The sequence below is a fragment of the Trichechus manatus genome, unplaced genomic scaffold, assembly GCF_000243295.1.
Source record: "Trichechus manatus latirostris isolate Lorelei unplaced genomic scaffold, TriManLat1.0 scaffold00211, whole genome shotgun sequence".
Lineage (NCBI taxonomy): Eukaryota > Metazoa > Chordata > Mammalia > Sirenia > Trichechidae > Trichechus > Trichechus manatus.
In genome coordinates this window covers 3,761,265-3,780,321 of record NW_004444147.1, presented here as the reverse complement: position 1 = coordinate 3,780,321, position 19,057 = coordinate 3,761,265, and the positions used below count along the sequence as shown (strand labels likewise).

Here is a 19,057-nt window from a genome sequence, read left to right as displayed (position 1 = left end):
GCTAGTCTGTGCTGAAGATGTTATTATTTTATTTTACTCTAATTTAAAGAATGTAAACCATTCCAAAGCAGATTGTCTTGCCAAAAGGAAAGACAATTTCTGAATCTGAAAGTCAAATAACATCCAGCATAGTCAGGTACACTTTGCCTAGTATTTCAGTCTTAAATAGTATTACTTTTCCAGGATGAAGGAAATCGTTGATCTACTCTTTCCACCAAAGCATTCATTTTTCATGGATTTATTGCTCTGAAAGTTACTGCGTCAGTTGTGATGGCTGATTTTTTGAGCAGCCAGGAAAGAAGAGGCATCTTCATACTTTAAAACCAGTCCTGAGTGAGAACTATTTCCCTGTCCCTCCACCCCCTGAAAAAAAAAGTTAAAAATTAACACCTTTTTAATACTAAATTAATACGAAATTCTGGGTATTGTATCATTTCTTAAGATCCAGCACCAGATAAGGGGAGTTATTCTAATTTTTCATCGTTTCCAGTAAAGTAATTACAGCCTCTTTAGCTGCACATTAGGTACAGTTAGACATATGAATACATGGGTAGAAATGAAAACAGTTGTAAGAATTACTGAGCTGACCAGATTCAAGAAAGCCACATGTCCAAATCCTACAGCTTCCAAAAGCCATTCTTCTTGCCCTCCAGCTCTCACAGGGAAAGGACAAGTCTAGGAAGAAGCACAACTTTGACACACACAACATCTGTAGGTAGTTAGTGTAGTTTAGTGGTAATTGCTACCATTACTCAACTTACTAGAAGCAAGAAGCATAATCAGTGAACAATTATTTATTGACACAGAGAAAGAACTGTCTCCTGACCATGTGATACTAGGTTCTGGGGTGTTATCACAATTAATCAAATAAATGAATTTAAGGGTGCAAAGCAGCAGAGGGTGAGAAATATATGGTACCAACAATGGGAACCCAACACGCACATACACCCACACTGAAGAAAATCGTGAGTGGAAAAGAAGAGGTCAAAGGCTGCTGGGAATAGGGCAGGATCAGAGTTTGAAACAAACCTATCTTTCTTCTACCTCCAAGTGACAGCTTTACTAATTCCTAACAAACAATATGATTAGCAGTTTCTACAGAGATTTTACATATCCCACTTTCTATTGCTGTTTATTGCTGCCTAACAAAAGCAAATAAACCATGTATTCTACCGATGTCAAGAGGCAGAGTTGCTACAGTAAAACGCATTCAAAATGAGCGATTATTGTGGGGTTTGATGTGAATTGATGAGTTGTAGATGAATTTATGAATTTGGATGTCTGTCTACATAAGCAATAGAGAATGGTGGTTAAAAGCATGGCCACTGGAGCCAGACGCTGATTTCTGTTATATACTGTGTCTACTACTTACTAGCTGTGTCATCTTGGACACCTTATAAATAATCACAGTAACTATCTTACGTCAGGTACTTGGAACACAGCCTCGAGTATAGTAAGCACACTAAAATATTACCTATTATTTTTGCTCACACAGGGCCTTTGCTTCCTCAGCAAAGGGGAGATTTGTGTCAGAAGTAGACCAGAGTAAGGTTTATTAAATATAGCCCAAGGGGTCCAGGAATTTAATACTACATTTGTTGTCTTTAGGGCTGAGTTTCAGCAGGAGTGTTAAATGAGAATGACAGTGTTTTCGGGTTTAGAATGTGACATTTACCATGGTATTGTTAGCACACATATCAAAGCAAACCAAACCTGTTACTGAGTTGATTCCAACTCCTAGAGACCCTATAGGACAGAGCAGAACTGCCCGCATAGAGTTTTCAAAGCTATAAATCTTTACGGAAGCAGACTGCCACATCTTTCTTCCCTGGATCAGCTGGTGGATTTGAACCACCCACCATTCAGTTCGGTTAGCAGCCAAGTGTTTAACCACTGCGCCACCAGGGCTCCTTGTTAGCACATATAGTGGTAATAAAACCAGTGGTAGATACTTTTCATGTATTTTAGCTTCCTTTAGACTTAATTCTTAAAAAAAAAAAAATCAGTTTATTATAAGAATATATTGTACTATTTAACCTAGTTGTAATAAGTTAAGGAAAGAGACTGGAATATAAGGAGCTGATGGAAGCTTTTAATACGTGGTACACCTCAGAATATAAACCTCTACAGTGCTATTAATAGGCATATTATCAACAACAGTTTTTTAGACTTTGTGCTTAGCTCTGGAGAAAAACAAGAGTATGGATGGCATCTTGAATTTCTTCATTGAGTTTAATTTAAAACCCACCCTATAATATGAACACCAGCTGCACAGTTCATGTTACTCGTGTCCAGTATCAGAGTTATAAACGAAACTAATCATATGTTCCGTTTCAAAGCCGTCTGTTATTCAAAACAAATGGCCAAATCAACAAAACAATATGAAATTACTATAAATGTTTTCAGTAACTCTTCGGTCTGAGGGTTTGTTTTAAAATTCATTCTGAATTCTTAGTTCTAGTAAATATTAGAATAGTGAATACATATCGAGAGCTTCTTGTATTCCAAGTTCTGTTCTAGACATTAGTAAATTTGGGTTCTGATAAGAAAACTATATAGCGTTAATTGCAGCTTTTAGACAATACAGCACCCTCAAAGAGGAGAAAGTGGAGGCAGTACTGAGACGTGTTTGGAGTATTTGGCACCCTCTTTTAGGGACAATGTTTTACTTGTTCTGTCACTGATGACTATTAACTAATAGAACCTTTCTGCTATGGGAAATAAGCAACAACGGAAAAGTAACAATGATTTTAGAGCATAATTCAATTGCCATGCACGGTCAGGGCAGCTAGGGACCGAGAAAGAAGGAAGACGGGGGCCGGAACCCAGTCTCGGTCAAAGCGCCCCTCCTGCCCCGGGGGCGGAGCACCTGCCTAGGAGGAGAAGGGAAGGATCGCGTTTCCCAAGAGGCGCTGGAGGCGAGGCCCAGGGCTGGGGGCGGACTTCCCCGGAGCTGTAGAGCCGGCGGGCGCGCGTCCTCGGGATTCTAGCGGCCTCTGGGCGCGCGCGCGCAGACGCGGTGGGCTGCTGCAAGCGAGCCAGCGACCGGACTGCAGACCGGTACCCCGCTCTGGGCAGGATGAGACCCGTGGAGGAGCGGCCCCGGGAAGGGGGCGCCGGCGTTGGCGTCTGTGAGCTGGAGCTGCTGAAGCTGCGCGCCGCGGAGCGCATCGACGAGGCGGCCGAGCGGCTGGGGGCCCTGAGCCGCGCGATCTGGAGCGAGCCCGAGCTGGCCTACGAGGAGCATCATGCCCACGGCGTGCTGACGCGCTTCTTCGAGCAGGAGCCGCCGGCCGCTGCCTGGACGGTGCAGCCGCACTACCAGCTGGCCACTGCCTTCCGGGCCGAGTGGGAGCCGCCGGGGGGCCGGGTGGCGCCGGGCGCTGAGCGGCGGCCGCTGCACCTGGGTTTCCTCTGCGAGTACGACGCGCTGCCCGGAATCGGGCACGCCTGCGGCCACAACCTGATTGCCGAGGTCGGGGCGGCGGCCGCGCTGGGCGTGAAAGGGGCCCTGGAGGGTCTCGCCGGGCAGTCTCCGCTGGTGAAGGTGAGGTGGGGCGCCGGCGCGTGACTCTCATCAGACTCTCCAGACGGTGACCGGCCCGGGGTCCTCCCTCGCCCGCTGAGTCCTCCGCGGCAGCTCGGGAATGGCAGGACCCCGGTGCATCCCCTGTGCATCGTCCCCTCCCGTCCCTAGGCAGGTGTAGGGGGACGGTACTCAACGTCCTGGCCTCGCCTTTGCCGAAAGGCGGAACCCCTGAATAAAAGCCTGTAGTTCACGTGTTGTCGACTTCGAGACTTCTTTTTTTGCAGGTTTTTGTTTCCTTTTCTGTAGTTGTAAACAATTCAGTGTATTTTCCCTTAGGAAAGAACTTAGAACCAAGTCTGGTTATCCTTACGGGTTAGTTTTGGTAATTGAGTGGCAACCACAATTTGCTGACAAGGTTGCGCAGTCTCTAGAGGAAGTAATTTTTGTAGGAAACCTACAGCTCCTCCTTATTAGGCTCCCCCAAATCCTTTGTTTGTGGCAGTCATAGGAGATGTTGTGATTCGAATAATTGGTATTTGGATAGGAAATTTTCAGTCGTTAGGACCACCAAACCTCTAGAAATATACAAATAATTGGGAAGTGAACATTTATTAGGTAGATGAGTTCATCCTTAAGTCTTAATTTTTATTTCTTTAAGAAATACCTTGATTCTTTAAACAGGAAAATGTCGTTTATGTTTGTCATAGGGCAAGTTTAATCTTGTGTTACTCTGTTTTTCCAGATGGTATATTCTTCATTCTGTGAGCTAAGATACAATCACCACCATTCAGGTTAAGGGGAAGACTAATGTTTTATTTTGATGTTCTTTAGACCTTTTTTTTTTTTTCAGTATCAGTAACCTTTCTCTTTTATCCTAACAATTCCATCTTTTGTGGCTTTTTCATTTTAGCTGCTTTCTCTTTTCTGCCTCTGGGGCTTGTTTCTGCTTCTGGTCAGGTTTTTGTTTTGTTTGGGTGGGGGCCTCTTTTGCCATTGCATGAAATACTGGAGAGATTGAGCTTTAACCAGGTTTATGGAAGGTTCCGAGAAATCAGTAAGAGTCAGCATATTTAACGAGTCAAAGGTTAAGGGTAAAGAGCAGCTTAATTTAAGATTTTGGGTGCTTTATAACTTCTTAAAGAAAAAGATTTTGGGAAATGTGCAAACATCTGATTTCAAACGATAATTCTCAGTTTTAGCAAAGTTATCTGTTTTATCTGATAATGGAATTTATATCGATTCCCTTTGCAAGCCAAGAGCTTTTCCAGCTTGTTTCATTGTTGTCTTATACATGATCTCGAAAGTATATTAGTTGTAATTTTTCTTTGCTTTTTAAAACTGTTTGAAGAAGTTAAGCTTAACTATTAAAGTAAAATGTTTATTCTGTAAAGTTCTCTTTTGTTTAATTAGGTGTTTGGTGACCAATAAATCTGCCTGGTTGAACTGGTGGAATCGAATTAGTAAGTTTGTGTAATAGTTGGCCGTTTCTAATTATGGTATTAAGATTTGTTTAATGCTCTTCATAAAGGATTAATGGGTTAATACCTTTTAATAAGATAGCTCAATAAGGAATCAGAGTTCAGGCCCGAAGGTCAGGACATCTGAGTTCTAATCCCAGCTCTGCCTGAAGACTTGCTCTGTGACCTGGGGTGAGACACCTCTCCTCTGTGCTTCAAAACTAATATCAAAACCAAACCAGTTGCCCTAGAGTTGATTCTGACTCATGCCTCAAAACCATTCTCCCTAAAATGATGATACAGATTGCTCACCTACCTCACAGGGTTGTTGTGAGGATAATGAATTAGTAACTGTAAAATTCCTTACCAGTAAGATGCTTATTAATAATTATATACATACATTAACAAGTTTAGTCAAGAAGCTTTAAGAGATGAGTCCTAAGGAATTTTGAGGAAATAAGTATGTTGTATTTGACTTTTTTCATCTTTGCCATTAGTTATGTAAAATTGAGTTAAAAATTGTGAAACGTTTTCTGTAGTGTCTCTAGTACATACTTTGCACCAAGTTGTATGAAAAAAAAAACCAAACCTGTTGCTGAGTTGATTCCAACTCTTAGCAACCTTGTAGGAGGACAGAGTAGAACTGCCCCATAGGGTTTCCAAGGAGCGACTGATGGATTCGAACTGCTGACCTTTTGGTTAGCAGCCATAGCTCTTGACCACTGCGCTACTAGGGCTCCAAGTTAGTATAACCAATGTAAATTAAAATTTGTGATTATCTCAGTACCATATTTATCCCACTGCCTTACTTAAATATCAGAAAACAAAACCTCTCTCCATAGTGTGAGGATGTTAACTTAGATTGTGAATATATGTGCAAATGAACCTGTTTGATATTTTTCCTACTACAATTTCTTTCTTGCTGTTTTGCTCTGACATGTGTATGTCCTTCTAGGTAATTGTCCTGGGAACCCCTGCAGAAGAAGATGGTGGTGGCAAAATTGATTTAATTGAAGCGGGGGCTTTTAAAAATCTTGATGCTGTTTTTATGGCCCATCCATCCCAAGAGAATGCTGTTTATCTACCTGATGCGGCTGAACATGAGTAAGTGATCAAGTTAACTTCTTAGTGGCAAATAGCCCATATAATACTTACATATTTTAACCGGAGACTAAAACATTTATACATTTAACATGTAAATTGAAATATGGTGTCTTGTTTGCCATTGAGTGTCATTTGTTGAGCCTATTTTAATTGAGACTTCTTATGGTGTTCATAATTGGAGTATTAAAATAGTTCCTAAAAAGCATAGAAACGTCAAACAGAATATGTTGATATTTATGTTCTATTTTAAACTATCTAAAGTAATTTGGTTTCTGGAGAACAGCTATCTTTGATGGGAAGTTGCCTTTGCAACTGAATAGATTTGCAAGAGGCAGTGCTATTAGACTCTGGAAAAAAAAAAACACATTATATTTATTTTAATTTGAGTTCTTTGCAAAGAGGATAAATTTATGTTCCTAAGAGAGAATACAGAACCTGGTAACTGTGGATTTTAGTGAGAACTTGTCAATCTGTTCTTTTCTGATTTACTGGTGCTGAAACCTTGTATTTATCTTTCTCTGTGTTGAAGAGCTCACTTTCTTTGTTACCTAGGAGTATGCTTCACTGAGGTGGTTTGAAATTTTTGCACCAGAAATTTCAATCATAGTAGTTAATGGCCCAGTTAGTGGTCCAGTCAAAAGGAGCCACTGCTCAGCTACTTCAGGAAAACCCCATGTTCAACTCTGCAGTAGCTAGCGAATGGTAGCAGAACCGTCTGTCCCAGCCAAGTAGTGCTTCTAGATTGTAGACAGTTATCTTGTATGTCTCGGCAACTCACAAGGTCTGTCCTCAGAGGAATAATCTTAACTCTTCTAGTATCTTTGTTCTTATCACCAGAATTGGTACTTTGACACTAGCAAGAGTCTTTCAACTTTGGTTTTAGGGGTGGTGTAAATTATACTAGTACTGTACCAGAGGCTCTGGGTAGTGCAAGCGGTTAATGTGCTCAGCTACTAACCTACCTACAGGTTGGCAATGCGAGTCTACCCAGAGGCACCTTGGAAGAAAGGCCTGACGATCTACTTCCAAAAAAATCAGCCACTGACAACCATATGAAGCAAAGTTCTATTCTGACACACATGAGGTCACCATGAATTGGAATAGTCTCAACGGCAACTGGCTTTAACCATCTTTGTGATTCTAGCACGTAATACAGTACTGCTTATTTGTTTGAATTGAATTGTCTACAAATTTAATCTATATGGGTGGTCTATTAAACAGAGTTCTCTCTCTCATTTTCGGACTGCCTTCCTTGTGTCAGGAGCCCTGGTGGCGCAGTGGTAAGAGCCATGGCTGCTGACCAAGAGGTCGGCAGTTTGAATCCACCAGCTGCTCCTTGGAAATCCTATGGGACACCTCTACTCTGTCCTGTAGGGTCACTATGAGTCAGAATCGACTAGATGGCAAAGGGCTTTGTTTTTGGTTTTCCTTGTGTCAAGCACTGTTACATAATAATGGACAGATATATGTAAATCGCAATGTTATTACTACCGATGATATGCAAATCTAAATTCCAACTGTGTGAATTATTTTGAATAATAGTTGGATAATTCTATTTGCATCTTCTTAACTTTAGTGATAATAAAAAAAGCCATTTTAAATGATGTTTTATTTCCCAGCGTGACTGTGAAATACTATGGAAAAGCATCTCATGCTGCTGCTTATCCCTGGGAAGGAGTAAATGCATTAGATGCTGCTGTTCTTGCCTACAACAATCTATCTGTGTTAAGACAGCAAATGAAACCAACCTGGAGAGTTCATGGTACAAATGTCAAATACTTTGTGTAATAAATGCTGCTTAATATATTTTAATGCAATCTAATTACTTACTATTTCATTTAAAAACATAGGGAGTCATTTTATGTACTTCATATGAATAGTACAAAATTTTAAAACATATTTCAGAAATTCATATGACAGAATACTAGGATGTTTGTCTATATGTGGGTAAGAAGAAGTTAAGATTATTTATACATAAATGGAATGGTCATCTTTCAGTATCAGAGATAATAATTTTATGTAAAATTATGTTTTTTCTGTGAGTAGTTGAAAGTTGGAACTTGATTTTCCAGTTATTCTCACTGTCTCTTAATAGCAAAATTTTGTCATTTTCTCTTTTAAACAATAAATATAATGATTACTAGTATTATTCTCAAGTGCTGTGGATCATGAATAACATCTTTCAAAATTATGTGTATCGTGATACAAGTACTGTAGTGAAGTACAGTCTTAAAGGAACAAATTTCTTTCCCTTTTTATTTTTTTTCCCCTATGATTTGGGCAACTGTTATGCTTTCATATCTCTTCTTTACCTGATTTTGCTGTAGGCTGAAGTCAGTTTGTAATCATGCTTTTACTAATTCCCTGCCTTAATTTCTTTAAAAAGAACAAACAAGAATATGTAGAAATAGTACGTTTTTTAAGTAGGTCATATAAAATTAGACTTTGCATATGTTTTAGTTACTACTTTGAATGGACAGATCTTTATCCTCAGTGTAGTTTCAAATAAATGAATTTGTTTTGATAGTTGATTGTACTAAGTAATCTTTGACCTGCATTGTTTTTTTCTTGGCATGAAAATTACCCTAGAGCTAAATGCCATTTAAAATATTCATGGGACTCTTGAGGTACAAAGTAATCATAGGATCACATACCATTGGTTTTTTTCTTTTTCTTCTTTTTAATGTCAAAACCTGATAAAAATGTATAATTGTAATAAAGCTTATTGAAATGTCTTTTCCAAAAAGCTGAAGATTTACTCTTCATTTTTTATAGTTAGTTGTATATATTTCTAACAGTTTCTTTATAATATAGAATCACAACATCTTAATATTATATGTTTCTTAGAATAAAGTACATATAGACAATTATTTTTATTCTTACTAGCCAGAAACTATCACCTTGTGTTTAGAAACTTATATTGTACAATGTATTAAAATATTTGCTTGGTATTTCTGTGAAGCTAATAAGTTTAAATTATTTTTCTTATGTATGTATTGGCTGAAACACTTTATTGGGTATATTTAAGCTTAAAGAAATGATCTTCAAGCTTAATTCCAGTAATTTGGTTCTTTTTATAGGTATAATAAAAAATGGTGGTGTAAAACCCAATATCATTCCCTGTTATTCTGAATTAATCTATTACTTCCGTGCACCCTCAGTGAAAGAGCTTCCAGTTTTGACTAAAAAGGCAGAAGATTGCTTCAGAGCTGCAGCTTTGGCTACAGGTTGCACAGTAAGAACTTTTAAGAGTTAATCTAAGCTATAATCAAAGGTATATAAGTGGGCTGGGGCTGTTTATAGTAAGTTAGATTAAAACCTAACTTACCTCTTTTTTGGAGCCCTGGTGGCGCAGTGGTAAAGAGCTCGGCTGCTTACCAAAGGTTGTGAGTTTGAATCCACCAGCCACTCCTTGGAAACCCTATAGGGTTGTTCTACTCTGTCCTATAGGGTCACTATGAGTCAGAATCGACTTGATGGCAACGAGTTTTTGCCTCTTTTGTTTGGTGATGTTTTGAATATGTTAAATCAGCTGACTGAGTAGTCAATTATTTATATGTGTGTGTGTGTATATATGTATTTTTGTAAATATGTATTACTCAATTCCTGCAATAGGGAAGACTACCAGTAATCTCACTCATGCAGTAATTAGAATAATTCTGATATTCCTGTGCTAGAATCCCTGCCTATTTGCAAGTTACACCTTTCCTTATTAAAAGTTAGGCTTTTAGAATTGCTCTCTGGAGTTCCTATAAAGGGAACTTTATGGCAAAATCAGGCAAAGCTATTTTTAGTAAAGTTACAGATATGTGTAGTAGTGATATAAATACTTCTGCCTTGCTGGAATGGAAGTTAAAATAGACACACAACAGAAGTTGGGCAAGAGGGTTTGTTCATTTGAACCATAAAATCAGTAACTTAAAATTTAAGTCCCAATCATGTATGAAGTACAGTGGGATGGGAAGCTTCAGGATTATATAAACCTTGATTCTTACCCTGGGGGAGCCTGTGGTCTAGTTGGAGAGACAGGATCTGGACCTGTGCCTCGAAGCCTCACTGACGATGTAAACTTTGCAAACATTGTTTGATATCTGGGCCCCCTTTTTATCATCTGAAAAATGAGGATAGTAATATTATTTATCTTAGGCTTCTTGTGAGGATTAAATGAGATAATGTTTATCAAGAGTTTAGGGCCTACAGGGATTGGACTGGACTGTGGGACATAAAGTGATACTCGTGAAGAGTGTACCTCTTAGTCATGTAGATACAAGAGACCAATGGGGCAGCTTCTGTCCAGAGGTGAGACAGGAAGGCAGAGAGCGTTAGGAGCTGGTTGAATGTTTATGGGGAATCGGGTGGAGGGGAGGAGTGTGCTGTTGCAGAATGGGGGGAGCGGTTGGGGTCTCATAACAATGTATGTAAAAAAAAAAAAATTTTGTATGGGAGACTAACTTGAAATGTAAACTTCATTTAATTACAGCAGTAAAAAAACAAAATGGTACTTTGAAAGACAAAAAAAACAAGAGTTTAGGGCCTACCCCATAGTAAGCCCTCCTACCTATCACCTTATTTTTTTCTGCCCTCATTAGACTGGAGATTTATGACTTAGTTGGATCAGTACCAATGTCTTACACTAACAGTAATTCTCAGACAGTATATGTAATATTTCAAGTGTCCAAAGAGTTGTATAGATAGTAAGTGCCAAAAGGGATCAGAGGCAGGAAAGAGGTGGTCTGGGCTGTTAAAGGGAAAGGTTTCATGGAGTACTATAAATCTGAGTTGAGCTTTGAAGGAGATCATACTTTCGGATGTGAAGGATAGAGAGTGCGATCTCTTAGGAAATGGAGTGAGCAAAGATAGGAATGTAAAAAGTCATGGTCTGGTGCAGTGAGTGGATAAATACAGTAAAACCTGCAAAAGCTGGAACCCGTGTAATGTGGAAACCTGTCAGAGAAGGAAACCTCAAATATTTTCCACTAAAACAAGCGATAGAAAAGTGGTAAGAGTGCATCTGGTCAGAAGTGGAAAACTTGTGAGAGCTGGAAAAACAAGGCAGTCCCGTTGAGTTCCAGCTCTCACAGGTTTTATTGTATATGGACAAAATGTAAGAGCAAGGATATAGTTTCATATGCTACTAGAGAAGATAGATATAGATTTAGTATATGAGTACTCTAAAGAGTCCAATAGCCTAGAGCAGTACAAAATTAAGCGTTCATCCCCTTATTTATTTATAAATATGTTTAAAATATTTATTTATAAAACATACATGAACTGCTGTCGCCAGTATCTCCAGGAACAATATTCCCTTAGGGTAAGGCTTATCGTAAACTATCATGGATTTAAATCTGTATTTTAAATAGTCTTAATATTTTCTCATATTTTGACTGATTTCTAAGACTCCGATTAGGTTGTTATTGTTGCCACCTTAGATTTTACTAGGAATAGAAGAAATGTCATCTCTGACATTTTCTATTAGCTTTTGCTTGTGTTATTGGTATTATCTTTAGTTTGAGGAAATCTTGCCCGTTTTGATTTAATCAAAGACTAAATCTGTACATCCACTTAACTGGTCACATATAAACTGTTTCTATATGTTCATAAGGCGTCCTGGTGGCGCAGTGGTAAAGTACTTGGCTGCTAACTGAAAGGTCTGTAGTTTGAACCCACCAGCTGCTCAACGAGAGAAAGATGTGGCAGTCTGCTTCTGTAAAGTTTACAGCCTTGAAAACCCTATGGGGCAGTTCTACTCTGTCCTATTCGGTCACTATGAGTCAAAATCGACTTGATGGCAATGGGTTTGATTTGTTATATATGTTCATATGCTGAAATAAATAAATTTGGACTATTGTCAGTCCTTCATCATTATAAAACTTCTGTCTTTCTCTCAGGGTACTTTTACACCTTTCAGACCAGGCAGTATTGTCATTGGCACTTTGTATATTGAATATTAATAAAGGTTAATTTCTTTCTTTTGGAGGCTACAGCCTAAAGCAGTGTTCCTCAAAGTGTGGTTTTTGAACCACTTGCATCAGAATTACTTGGAGGTACTGGTTAAAATGAAGATTTCTGGACTGTACCCCACACTCTGACCTACTAAAGTTGAGACTCACTGGCGAGTAGAGTTTGGTGACATCGTGTGGTTTTGGTGCATACATAACATGAAGGAGATAGGGTCCTAGGCTTGCTATAGAAAATACATATATTTTTTAAGGTAAGAGAGTTGAGCAAGTTTATGTCCAGAAGAGAAAGTGCTTCCTCTTAAAACCTTTTTCTGTTAAAGGTATATCACTGGTTTGAAAATTAAATAGTTTGAGTTTTTTGTTTCAAAATTTTTTATTAGGTAGAAATTAAAGGTGGAGCGCATGATTATTACAATGTTCTTCCCAATAAGAGCCTGTGGAAAGCTTACATGGAAAATGGGAAAAAGCTGGGAATAGAATTCATTTCAGAAGATGTAATGCTGAATAGCCCATCAGGTAATTAATTTCTTTCATTATGTATTGAGCTATTTGAGGAAGAGAAAATACCAACTTTGGTTAAATGGTTTTGTGTAATGGCTGGGGAGGCTGATGGTAGGAGGCAGGTGACTACTGAAATCTTCACAGTGCTTTTCACAAACTTAATGGTTAGGGGGAAGAAACTAAAATGGACTTTTCACTGAGTGAATGTCAAATGAGCAGATTTTTTCTTTTTTTAGAAATAGCTAACTTGGAGCCCTGATGGCTCAGTGCGTAAGAGCGTGGCTGCTAACCAAATCAGCAGTTCAAATCCACCAGCTGCTCCTTGGAAACCCTATGGGGCAGTTCTACTGTGTCCTGTATGATCGCTATAAATTGGAATCGACTCAGTAGCAAGGGGTTTACTTACTTTTTGCTGTACATGTCAAGTCTTTATAGTGTTTAAATTTGCTTAGTTCTGATTTTTAAGTAAACTATCAGAAAGGCTGAAGCCCTGGTGATGTAATGGTTAAGAGCTCGGCTGCTAACCAAAAAGTTGGCGGTTTGAATCCACCAGCTGCTCCTTGGAAACCCTATGGGGACAGTTCTGCCTTGTCCTGTAGGGTTACTATGAGTCAGAATCATTTTTTATCAAAAAGTGATACAGAATTTTAATTTTTTCTCAGTCCTCAAAATAAGGTAACTACCTAGTTATCTGGGGCATTTTGAATTTTTGAGGAGTAAAAGACAACTGTTGAGAATTTAAATAATCATAAGTGTACTTCAGGTTTATTTTTAAACTTTTCCTTTAAAAGCATTTTATTACTAATACATTTGCCAAGTTAGAGATATAGCTCCTAAAATATAATAATAGATGCTGATAAAGTAGACTCAAGTAGAGTTGGTGATTACAGTGGGGTGTCATTGTCATTCATTGAGATTAAGGAGTTCAAGAGAAAGGACAGGTTGAGGTATATCGTTGTTGATGTTAGTTGCCATTGTGTGGGCTCCGACTCATAGTGACCTTATATATAACAGAACTAAATGTTTCCCAGTCCTGTGCCTTCCTCAAAATTGTTATGTTTGAGCCCATTGTTATAATCACTGTGTTAGTCCATCTCATTGAGGATCTCCCTCTTTTTCACTCACACTCTGCTTTACCAAGCATGATATCCTTCTCCAGTGATTGATCCCTCCTGATGACGTGTCAAAAGTAAACGAGACAGAGTCTCGACGTCCTCACTTCTAAGGAGTGTTCTGGCTGTACTTCTCCAAGACTGATTCGTTCATTCTTCTGACAGTCCATGGTGTATTCAGTATTCTTTGCCAACACCACAATTCAAATGCAGCAATTCTTCTTTGGCCTTCCTTTTTCATTGTCCAGCTTCTGCATGCATATGAGGCGATTGAAAATACCATGGTTTGGATCAGGTGCATCTTAGTCATCAAAGTGTCATCTTTGCTTTTCAAGATTTTAAAGAGGTCTTTTGCAGCAGATTTTCCCAATGCAGTACACCATTTGATTTCTTAACTGCTGCTTCCATGTTTGGGGTATAAATTGGTATAAATTATTAGCGTGTTTGTATAAATTATTTAGCATGTTAAATTTGAGGTGCCTATAGGATTTCTAAGTAGAGTTGTCAGTAGTCGGTTGAATCTGGAACCCGCAAAAGATATGTCTAGGTTGGAGATTTAGGAGTTGTCAGTATATGGAAGATAATTGAAGCTGTAGGTGTTAGTGAGTTGCCCAAGTACATAGAGGGAGAAGAGGCTGAAAGGTGAAACTCTGGAGATCACCAGCATTTAACAGATAGGCAAATGAAGTGATGTAGAGGAGATGATAGAGAAGGGCTAGAGAGAAAGCTAGATATCAAGAGAGAGTGGAGTCAGGGAAGCCAAGGGACTGGAGAATTTTTAGAAGGGAAGGAAAAGTAAGTCATTTTAGCTGCTAGAGAGATTGAATAACGTAAGTATGGTCTAGTGCCCATTGGACTAGCAATTAGAAACTGATGGATTGTCTTGAAGAAAATGATTGAAGGCTGGTGAGACCAAATGCCAGATTTCACTTTTCTACCTACTGACTGACTGGTGAGATAGTGGCGATAGGAAAAGAAGACTATTCTTTTTCAAGAAAAGTTAGCTTTAAAGGAAAATAGGGTGGATACCAGCTTGAGGGAGATAGGGAGAAGAAAAGATTTTTTAAAAGAAGATCCTTGAGTAGGGTTGTAGACTGAAGGGAAAGAGCCATAGGGAGGGAGGGGTTGAAGATATAAGTCGAGAGGGAAGTGACTGATAGAATTCTTGATGTCAGAAGGGATAGGATCTAGAACATAGATAGCAGGTTTAGCCATGATTAGGAGGATGGATACATATTCTACTGAGATGGATGTCAGGAGTTAAGGGTAGAAGTAAATATGGGTAGGTGTTCCGGCAAGGTCAGGGGTTCAGACACTTCCTAGGAAGCAGTTGGTAGCAGTTGGTGAGTGAGTATCGAGGTGGTGGAGTGGAGGATTGAAAGAGAATAACCACTGAGATGAGTTGGCCAGGGACATTAGAGTTTGTTTGTTTTCCCCTGAACCTCTTTGAGAGGTCAGCTGAGGGTGAAGACCAGGAATTTGTTGTCCTGGCAATCTTCATGGTCCTGTACTTTTACCCTAGCAAGTTTCTGCAGTCTAGCTGTAGGAGGGAAGGCGCAGGTTAGATCTCCCCAGGGTTTAAGTTTTATATAGTGGACAAAACGGTAGAATAAAGTGACTACAATTTGGGTATGATTTGTAGGTGCAGGGATCTAGCCCTGCAAGTAAGATCTTTAAGTATGCAGCAGGCTTTCATCTATCGTATGTACTGCTCTACTGTAACCACTGTATCCTCAGTGTCTGGAACCATGTCACGCACAGTTAAGTACTTAGTAAATTATTTCCTGAAGCTGTACATTTTCATGGAGGCCACGTTGCCTAAGTTCAAAGTCTGGCTTTAGCCTGGCTTACCATTAACTAGTAGCAGTGAGACTGTGGGCAAGTTATTTGGTATTTGTAAGCCTTGGTTTCTCCATGTTACTATAAAATGGACATTGTTCAAAATATTAATGAGAATACATATAAAGCACTTAACACTGTGTTTGCAGCACAGTAATTCTAGCTAAATGTTAGCTGCTGTTTGTTATATGTTATTGTGCTTTTTTATTCCCTTACCGCTCATTCTTGGATGTCTAACTTTGCCTGGCATAGTGTTTGGCATGTAGTAAGCATTCAGTAAATACCTAGTAAGTGAGCTTAATGCATTATTTTTACTATTATTTATTCAACAAAAGTTTGTCAGTCATGTTACAGACCTATTCATGGTGATCTAAAATACCATTTTTGGCTTTATAGATCTTAATCATCTAATTAGGGAGACAGACATTAGCCAAATAATCAATAAACAAAAAACTAAAGCTGAAAAGTGCTGTGAAGGAGTATAACACAATTCTGTGAGAGCTTATGATAGAGGAATTTGACCTTTACCAAGGAGGTGAAATAAGGCTCCCTTAAGGAAGCTTAAGATGATATCTAAGGGTGAGTAGGAGTTCCATAGGTGAAGAGGGGACGTGTACAGAGGTCTTGGGTCAGGAGAGAGCATGGTGAGTGTCCAGAGTAGCTGGGGTATAGAAGATAAGTAGTGGCATGATATGAGATCAAGTTGGAAAGGTAAATAGAGCCAGACCACGTAAGGCTTATAGATGAAGTAAAAGTTGAAAATATTGGCAGACAGAATAGATAATGCTAGATCAGTTAGGAGACTATTAGTTCAGGCAAGAGATAATGATGGCTCAGATGAAGACTGAAAAGTAGCCATGGGATTGGTGAGGCCAGGTTTTTGGTACCTTCATGAGGGCTGCTGTGGTGACTGATGGAGGTAGAAGAGGATTGAGTGGATTGAGGACTCAGTAGATGGTGAAGCAATGAAAGTAGTGAGCATATGGACAACTTTCCAGGAAGTTCGCGTCTCTAGATCTCTTCTAACAGGGTATAGAACTATAACCAAGTATACAATTTTGGTTATAACCTCATAATTAAAAAATATTGATCACATTTACTTTTCTTACTTGTGTGTTCTAAGGATCGACTGATTTTGGAAATGTTACTTTTGTGGTTCCTGGAATTCATCCATATTTTTACATTGGCTCTAATGCCCTGAATCATACTGAACAATATACTGAAGCTGCAGGTAAGTGTTGTTAGAAGTGAATATTTTGACGTGTGCTCTCTAATCGCAGCTGCCTTTCTAACTGTTTAGTTTAACCTGTTATTATTTCATTACCGGACATCACCTCAGAAAATACCATATTGTAGTGGGAAGTTGGAGAGGCAAATTAGATACTGAGAACTAACCTGGGAAGTTAATTTGTAATAAATACAGAGGTATTTTTATTTATATTCTCTACCTTTTAGGAGCACACGAAGCTCAGTTCTATACTTTGCGTACGGCCAAAGCTTTGGCAATGACTGCGCTGGATGTTATCTTTAAACCAGAGTTGCTAGAAAGTATCAGAGAGGACTTCAGGCTGCAACTTCAAGAAGAAGAATTTTTAAATACAGTAGAATAAAAGGAAGATTGGGGAGCCACTTACGAATTACTAAGAAGTGATGATTTTTCCTTTAATCATTTTTAATGAAGGAGGAAGTGCTTGTTTTTTAATCATAAAGGAGTCAAATTCTTCTTACCTGAAAAGTAAGGATATGTAATGTGTAGAAAACACGTTGCCACATGTCTAAAACGAAAATTTTTACCAATTTCTGTACTTGATGGAATTGTGATCTTTCAGAAACTGATATGTGATAGCATTTCTTAAACACCCTGGATGATACGTGGTTTATCAGCAGTAATATTTTATAAATTTACATGTTGTTGAGTAAGTGTATTTAAAAAGGTCCTAATAGATTTAAAACTTTGTATTCAGAATTGACGCACATGAAAGACGCTTTTGGTGTTTTAGAAAGTAGTTTTAAAATTCAAGTTCTAAATTCAGGGAAAGTACATTTTGAATATCTGACTATACCTGTTTTGGTTTAGAGAATCTATTTATAAGAAAACTACACTTTTAATCCTAGAAATGCTTGTGGGAAACAACTCGAAACTCAGGTACAAAGAATAAGCTTTAGTTCTACCATTGGAAGGAAAACGAGAACGTGTTTTCTTTTTATAATTCACTCTGAGAATTGGCATTAAATTGCTGTTCCTAATTCAGTATTACTGTAATCGGAAAAATTGTAGACAGATAGGAGTAGACTCTTCCTATAAGATTTTTGCCTGGTAGTCCAGTGTGTTCTAGAAGCATTTGATGTGAGAAGCAGTGGCTGTCCACCATGCCCTGCTTGACTCTTTAATGTCATATAACTGGTCCCTTTCACCTAGCAGCTCTATGAAGGCTTCTACTCAGAAGCCAGCCTGGTGGCTTGACAATATTACCGTTTACTGGATTCTAAGCCTCCTTAAGCCCCATCCTGGTCCAATATTAATTAAAAATTACTATAAGTTTTTCATGATTATTATTTTGTGTGTATTTCTTGAACATGATAAAAGTGTGAGAAAAAGTATCTGGTAAAACAGATATTTTAAGCTGTGAATATGGAAAAGCTCTAGTATATTTTAGAGGAAATTCCCAAATTTGAGTGTAAGCATTCCAAAAATGGAAGGGGAAGGAAAGGAAAGTGAAAATTTGGCCTCTTTGCTGTAAGCAAGTCACTTGGAAAATGAGGGTTAGATTAGATCATTTATCCTTACAGACCTTAGGACCTTTAATTACTATTCTATCTAAAATTATTTGAAGTTGTAAGAAAGAGAGGGGTTATTTTTGGGAGGGTTATAGTTGAGAATTGCTTTTCTTCCCTATCATGGTCTGCAAACTATGGCCTGATATGGCCTGCACAGCTTGTTTTCATACGGCCAGCGAGCTAAGAATGGTTTTTACAATTTTGAAAAAGTTGTTTAAAAAAAAAATGCAACAGAGACAGGATGTGATTTACAAAACCTAAACCATTTCTATCTGGCCCTTTACAGGGAGGAAAAAAAAAAGCCAACTCCTGTTCTATATAACAGGAGCCCTGGTGGCGCAGTGGTTAAGTTATTGGCTACTAACTGAAAGGTTGGCAGTTCAAACCCACCATCTGCTCTGAGGCAGAAAGATGTGGCAGACAGCCTGCTTCTGTAAAGATTTATGGCCTGGGAAACCCTATGGGGCAGTTCTGTCCTACAGGGTTGCTGTGAGTTGGAATCGATTTGATGGCAGTTGGTTGATTCTGTATATAACAGTAAAATAAAACCTGTTTATCTTTGATTTATATCATATAACCAGATCTCCTCTGGCATAAAACTTCAAGCCTCTGAATTGAAACATTGAGAAAGGGTTTAGATGGTGATGGGCCCTGACGTGTTGACCATATGATGCATTCACAGTTTTGTCCTCACTGGAGTTCTGACACTTAAGACGTTTACTGTTTTCATGTAGCATTTACTGTGAAATCTGTGAGAGCCGGAAGTCGATGGGTCTG

The 19,057-nt window shown here is 38.7% G+C and overlaps 1 protein-coding gene across 3 annotated transcripts; it reads left to right on the top strand.

Annotated features, from left to right (window-relative positions):
* Window positions 1-2,421: 2,421 nt before the first annotated feature.
* On the top strand, window positions 2,422-18,533 carry PM20D2 (peptidase M20 domain containing 2). 3 transcript variants are annotated; one of them, XM_023742492.1, is made up of 7 exons: window positions 4,843-4,989; window positions 5,942-6,090; window positions 7,710-7,852; window positions 9,252-9,325; window positions 12,431-12,566; window positions 16,626-16,733; window positions 16,958-18,533. In XM_023742492.1, exons 2-7 carry the CDS (start codon window positions 6,035-6,037, stop codon window positions 17,110-17,112), a joined length of 672 nt encoding a protein of 223 aa, XP_023598260.1. In that variant the 5' UTR covers window positions 4,843-4,989; window positions 5,942-6,034; the 3' UTR covers window positions 17,113-18,533. The 3 variants fall into 3 exon arrangements, with proteins under 3 accessions (XP_023598262.1, XP_023598260.1, XP_023598259.1); XM_023742491.1 differs by having other exon boundaries at window positions 4,854-4,989; window positions 9,171-9,325; window positions 16,958-18,530; XM_023742494.1 differs by lacking the exons at window positions 7,710-7,852; window positions 9,252-9,325; window positions 12,431-12,566; window positions 16,626-16,733; window positions 16,958-18,533 and adding an exon at window positions 2,422-3,547 and having other exon boundaries at window positions 4,940-4,989; window positions 5,942-6,074.
* Window positions 18,534-19,057: the final 524 nt, after the last annotated feature.